Genomic DNA, 7,104 nt, shown 5'->3' with positions numbered 1-7,104 from the left:
ATATTTTCATTGAACATGAATAAACTCGTATATTTATTTTGATGGAAAGGTTGAAATTACATGAAATAAAACCTCTTTTAGAATCAAATATACGATTTATTTGATCCAAATAACAAATTATTACTTAAACATTAGTTTGTATTAAAAAAAAACTATTTATTCAATTCAATTTCATATATTTTTTCAAGACACAAAAATCCTTTCCACAATATGTTTGTGATTGATAAACTTATTCAACGACTTATTCCATATCAATTAAAAAAAATCAGTAGCTAATTGGTAAAAGGAGATGAGTCAATTTTGACTGTTGACCAGTTTTCAATCAATATCTCGGAATCTAAGGGAGTCGACTTATCTCCGTTTACCACTTCACTACTGAATTGTTTTTTCGACCCGAATGAAGCGAATAAAAATCAAGTTCAATTCAGAATAAAAGCTTCATTCTGACCTAATCAAACCAACCCATTTGATTCAAATAAAATGTTTTTCTCCCTCTAAAAACGGTTGAAATTACATGAAAGGTTGAAATTACATGAAATAAATCCTCTTTTAGAATCAAATATACGATTTATTTGATCCAAATAACAAATTATTACTTAAACATTAGTTTGTATTAAAAAAAAACTATTTATTCAATTCAATTTCATATATTTTTTCAAGACACAAAAATCCTTTCCACAATATGTTTGTGATTGATAAACTTATCCAACGACTTATTCCATATCAATTAAAAAAAATCAGTAGCTAATTGGTAAAAGGAGATGAGTCAATTTTGACTGATGACCAGTTTTCAATCAATATCTCGGAATCTAAGGGAGTCGACTTATCTCCGTTTACCACTTCACTACTGAATTGTTTTTTCGACCCGAATGAAGCGAATAAAAATCAAGTTCAATTCAGAATAAAAGCTTCATTCTGACCTAATCAAACCAACCCATTTGATTCAAATAAAATGTCTTTCTCCCTCTAAAAACATCAAAATCAAAAATAAGATACACATTCTAAATTTTTTCCAGAGCTTCTGTTTCACTCTCCACTACCCCGATAAACGCGAGTATCCCCAACAAAAGCCATCGTCCAGCGAGAATCGATTCCCGAGCATCTCCTTATTCTCTCTCAAAAGAAATCTTTCTCCTCATCCACGAAGCACAGAGATCTCCATAGCGGAGAAGAAGGCCCGGGTGAAATCAAGTGTAAGTCTCACAAAGATTTCTATGGGCGCAGGCACAACTTCCGTGCACCGCGGAGAGTAAGCAGCCAGTCCAGAGATTCCACTCCCGTTTCTTTCTCTCCCTTTTCACCATCCCCATTCTCTCCATCATTCCTCTTCTTTTTTTTCGAACAATTCTCCTGTCCTTTTCTTCACAAAAATTTTCTGTATTCCCCACGAATGCCGGAGTTTATCGCTCTTTAGTTCACTTTTGTATGCCCCAACCATTCCTTTTTGAGAGGAGAAACAAATAATAATGGTGAATATGAGGGAGTACAGTTATTATTTGAGATTAAGAGCTGGGCTGATTACGATTCAATGTACTTCACTGGCGATATTTCACCTCCTTTCAAGGCTTTACGATCGGACGTTTTTAATTTCCCAACGCTTTCGGTGGGGGGGCAGGGGGAGACTGGAGGACACTGGCGTAGGCAGGGCTGAATAGTGGTTTTAAAAAGGAACGAGAGGAATATGGGAACAGAAAGAGGTGGAAAGACACAGAGTTGGGATTAAGAGAATGCAAATTACGACGTGCAGAAAATAACCCGAGTAAGAAATTTACGTTTCTAGGTTCACTCGTTCCTTTTCTGCCATCGAGTCATAATGCATTTCTTTTTTACCCTCTGGACTCATGTAGGACCTTTGAGAGCATTAAATTTGAAGATTACGACTGGGAAAAAATGGAATTGAATGGTTTTTTTGTTCTGACGTTCCTCGCGGTCGCTCCTCTTGGTGGCGAGGCCCAGGGACTCAGGAGATCTCCGGAGACGAAACTACAGGTGAGTGGAGGTTCAGAGCGCATGGGTTATAATAATTTGAGATGCCGGTTTCGTCGGGAGTCATGGGGTTGTGATTTCTTTAGGTTCAACTCATTTTTTATTACATTTAGGAATTTTTATTAGGGGAGGTTGGGGTAAACCAGACACTTTTGACTTTTTTAAAAATGTTAATGAGGGGGTGAAATGTTGATAAAATTTAGTAATTTTTTTTTCAATGCAAAGAAGAATTGTTTCCCTTTGTGACGAGCCTAAACTAAGCTCAATTGATCAATTTGTTTCTGAGTTATGAATAATTTTAAAAAAGTCTGAAGTTCAGTAGCAAAGTGGTAAACCGGTTCAAGTCAATTTTGACCATTGGCCAGTTTTCAATGGATATCTCGGAATCTAAGGGAGATGGCAAAATTTTTGTTATAACCGTTTTCGTGGAGCCAATTGAGAGCTACAACAAATGTAATTACGAAAAGTTCGCTATCTCCCTTAGATTCGGAAATATTTCTCAAAAACTCAACTGGGAGATGAGTCGACTTAAACCGTTTTACCACTTCGCTACTGAATTTACAGAGGAATTTGAAATTTCATTGATTTTTTCCCTGAAATCGAAGTCAAGGTTTTTTTTCTGGGAAATTCTGTTGAATTGTTCTAGCAGTGTACAGTTACAATTCTCGAGCAGTTGCTGAATTCATAAAGTATTCTCGATTTACATAATTTGCAATGTTTTGAAAATAGTACTGAGTTTGTAGTAATTTTATTTGATTCAATTTGTGACACCTCGTGTGTCCGAAACATTGGAAAGATAGGAAGGAATTGGTCTTCTGAATTTTTCAATCTCGGATAACTCCGTGAATCTGTATTAATGATGGGTATAGGCCTAAGAATGAGGAAAATTTTTGGAAATTAAGAAAAGATGTAATGCGAGAAAAAGTATCAAAGCTAGGAATAATTTGAACACTTCAAAAGAAATTATTCTCACCCAATTACATCCAATGAATGAAAAATAGAAATGGAATTTCATGAAGTTGGCTAGTAATTTTCAGGAGCGCGAGATTGAATTCGATTTTCGGGGGGAATAAATAATGAAATTTCAAATGTTATTGAAAATTCAATGGAAGTCCAATTTTCAATAAAAACGTGAATATTTAGTACAAATTTGCACGGAATTTTCAATCATTTGAAATTTCTAGAGTACATCTACAATTTTTATGGAATAATTGAAATGGAATTTGGAGTTTTCATGGATTTTTTCATAAGATTTTCAACATTCAAAGATGAAATTCCTTGCGATTACAGTGAAACTATCTTGTAATAAGAATTTTCAAGAAATGGACCGGAAATTGCAACAAAACGTTTTTTAACCGCGTGCACTGTTCGGAAAAATTAGAAATTTCATGAATAATCGATTGGTAATCTGCATGACTTTGAATGCAATATAGGGAAAAAAATAATTCACTGGAAATTCAATGAAATTTCAGAATTTGTAGCAGCATTAAGTCAACTTATACTGAATTTTCAATTAAATTAAAGTTCAAGAATGTATTTACCGGAATTTTATTGATTTCTATTAATTTTCATTGAATAATTCAACTGAGATTTAGTGTTTAACGAAATTCCTTAAAATTTCAGTGCAACTAAAATCTGGTAAAAATTTCCAAAAAGTGTACACTGTTAAAAATTGTCGTTTGAATTTTCCGTGTCAAATTTCGGAAATTTTTATCGGGTCCAAATTCCACTGAAATTTCATGCAATCTTGTCATTAAAAATAAAATATTCCATTGATTTTCTCTTCCAATGATCTGGAAATCAATAAAATACTTGATTTCTCAGTTCAATTATCCCGTGGAAATTCAGAAAAATCAGGAAAATTCATGATATTTTGTTTTTGAATATTCGTGTTTCACTGAAAATTCACTTAAGTCGTGAAATTTACATCTCACTCCCACTGAAACTTCGAGAATTTTCGTGAATTCCACTTAAAACTTGAAATTTCATAACCATTTTTCCCTCAATCCGATTCAATGTCACTCGTATGAGATTTCCTACAATATCTTCCCCAAAATTTCAAAAAAAATTTAACAGTGTACCGAAAATTTCAGTCAAAAATTTTCAACACTGTCTCAAGCCGGTTTCACCGCCAAAAAAATTGGACCGCCATAAAGCGAGCCACGCACGACATTCCCTCCAAAACAACGAAATCCCAGAATGAATCCCCTAAAAGAAAAAAAGCTGGCAGCCGTTTTAATTTCTTTTTCATGGGCCCCCCATTCCTCCTCATAACTTTAACTCACTGTTTAACGTCAAAGTACTCACCTCCCGGCTGAAATTTACGTCGACAAAATGACAAAGAGGTTTTGGGCAACGTTGAGACAAGGCACAGACACGTTTTAGAGGAAAGAGGCGATATTACCGTTAACGTAACAAGGGAACAAGGAGGAAAACTATGCCTTGGTATCCACATACAAACCCAAGACCCAAGCGCAAAACCTCCCCACTAGCCGTGATTGATTATGCCGCTCGTAGTTTTGGCTGCCAAGCGTTACTCCACTCTCCTCTTGTCGGTCTCTCTCACTCCTCTCAACTCACCCGCAAAATGGTACCACGATCGATCCTCGTCCCCGTCATATCCCAGTCGTCTCATCTTGGTCGAGGCCCTGTGTTCTCTCCCCCTCCCCCTCCCCCGCCCTCTCCCTCTCCTCTAGCGCCGCTAGATCCTGCTCTCTCTCGAGGGAGAGAGAGCGAGAGAAAAAAAAATGCAGAATGAAAGGGAGAATCATCCAAATTAGCGCGTGTCGCCGGTGGGGACACGCACGTAGAGAAAATCCTCGTGGAACAATTCGCACGTCCATCCGATGACGGTTCCTTGATGACAGTGGAAATGAAGAGAAAAGGGGTGGAGATGAAACGCGCTGTGGAGCTTCATCATTTTCCAGGAACTCTCGTATTAAAAAATATTAATTAGTGGATATGAAAAATTCATCAAAATGGAAATGCGAGAGTTGACAGCATCAGTTCATTGGGAGAATGAAGAACGAGATGGGTTGAATTATCTCTATGTTTAGGTGTCTCATGAATATTTTTATTTCTGATGTATCTGTTATAGTTATTATTATTACAATTAATCTGATGTAATTCTTAATGACTAGCCTTGAACCTAAGGACTACAGTTCCACAAAAAAATAGAATTCAAAGATTTTTCCGAAATAGCCTCCAAAGATGACATCAACACAGAAGTTCCCAAAATCCTTTATTTTCTCTCACTCTGCTTAGATAAACATCTTCCCATCAAAATCATGTCAGCTTTGCTCAATTCAAAAATTAAAAAGATAAAAAAAGAAATTACTCCCTTCAACAACTAAAAAGCGCCTAATACCTTACGGTCCCCCTGAGTAATTTTGCATTTCACATGATTTATTTTCTCTTAGTAATATTTCCGGGAAACCAATGGGTCATGCATGATGTTCAATTTAAAATTGAGGAGAATTAATGAAATGCTTCAACAGGGTGTAATTCTTGATGAATATCTTTGATTTTGAGGAGTACCCTAGTAGGAAAACATAAGGTGGAGGCGTAACATGCCTGATCAGAATTTCGGATCGGACTTGATCAGTTTCTGATCGAGACCTGAACAGAATTTCCACTCGGATATGAGTCACTTTGAGAGTGAAATTCGTAAGTGTCCTGGTAGTTCAGATGGTAAGAGCACCTGACGCGACATTGGGACGTCCCGGGTTCGATTCCCGGCTAGGAGGTTATTAATTTTTCCTCTCAAAAAAATTAAATTTAATCAATGCCTAATGATGATAGGTGGAGAAACCCTAGTGGAAAAACATAAGGTGGAGGCGTAACATGCCTGATCAGAATTTCGGATCGGACTTGATCAGTTTCTGATCGAGACCTGAACATAATTTCCACTCGGATATGAGTCACTTTGAGAGTGAAATTCGTAAGTGTCCTGGTAGTTCAGATGGTAAGAGCACCTGACGCGACATTGGGACGTCCCGGGTTCGATTCCCGGCTAGGAGGTTACTAATTTTTCCTCTCAAAAAAATTAAATTTAATTAATGCCTAATGATGGTAGGTGGAGAAACCCTAGTGGAAAAACATACGGTGGAGGCGTAACATGCCTGATCAGAATTTCGGATCGGACTTGATCAGTTTCTGATCGAGACCTGAACAGAATTTCCACTCGGGTAGAGGCAAATACTCGTAAAGTTCTTCCTTATAGCTCTGACTGTGTTCTATAGAAAATTCAATTTTTTTGTCCTTGAATTCGAAGCTTTTTCGAGAAAAAAAAACACCAAAGCTGACATCAGCCCAGAATTTCCCATTATCTCTATCAGGAGTTGTGTACATGTGGTTCAAAGTTGATAATAGACGTGAAAAAAAGAGAGAACGAAATCTTCAAGTATATTTTACACTCAATTCAAGTATTTTCTTCTCCGTGTGCTTCGAAAAGCATGTTCCCCTGACTCTTGTCATCTCTGTTCAACGATAAAAAATTAAAATCTCGCAATCACTCCCCTCGAAAACCAAAAACACCCCGAACCTAATGGCCCACACAAACGTCCCCCCTCGCCGATATGAGAACCAGAAAAGGATGGTCGCCGGATGGACTCTGTCATGCCAGCCATCTGAAGAGGCCAGCAATGGAAGTGTACCAGAAGGGCTTCAGCCCAGAGTGCCCCTCCGCACCCCTCGCCCACACCGACCAAGAGGAAGCAAGAGGAAAACGAGGATAGCTCGGGTTGGGGATACGAGTAGCGCAAGGGCCCGCTGGGAATGAGATGCAGATTGCCAGAGGCCACTTCAACCGCGGGAGGGAGTGAATTTTTAATAACGCACCCTGGCATACCTAACTCCTCTGTCTCACTCATTCACTGTCGCTCTTCCTCATTTTCCCGCTGGTTAGATAGGTGGATGTACGTGGTACATAACCAAGGAATATATAAACATATATATATTTTTTATATTAGTGTACATGAGGTGCATTGTCTCGGTGTATGTGGGTGGGTAAAGGAAAAGGCACGCGACATCGTTGATAGTGGAGGGGAAAACGAGAAATGGTTTTAGGATTCATTCCTTCTCTCTCTATTATTATTATAACTCGTCAGTAGGGGGGGG

General features: G+C 37.8%; 1 protein-coding gene across 1 annotated transcript in view; it reads left to right on the top strand.

Moving 5' to 3' along the window:
* Positions 1 to 1,890: 1,890 nt before the first annotated feature.
* Positions 1,891 to 7,104, top strand: part of LOC107048565 — a 12,970-nt gene continuing 7,756 nt past the window's right edge. Inside the window, 1 exon segment of the mRNA XM_015271790.1 lies at positions 1,891 to 1,989. Coding sequence (XP_015127276.1) covers positions 1,891 to 1,989 — 99 coding nt within the window.

The sequence above is a fragment of the Diachasma alloeum genome, unplaced genomic scaffold (genome assembly GCF_001412515.2).
Source record: "Diachasma alloeum isolate Michigan unplaced genomic scaffold, Dall2.0 Dall_scaffold_00195, whole genome shotgun sequence".
Lineage (NCBI taxonomy): Eukaryota > Metazoa > Arthropoda > Insecta > Hymenoptera > Braconidae > Diachasma > Diachasma alloeum.
The sequence above is the reverse complement of the archived record's forward strand: the minus strand, read 5'-3'. Positions and strand labels throughout refer to the sequence as shown.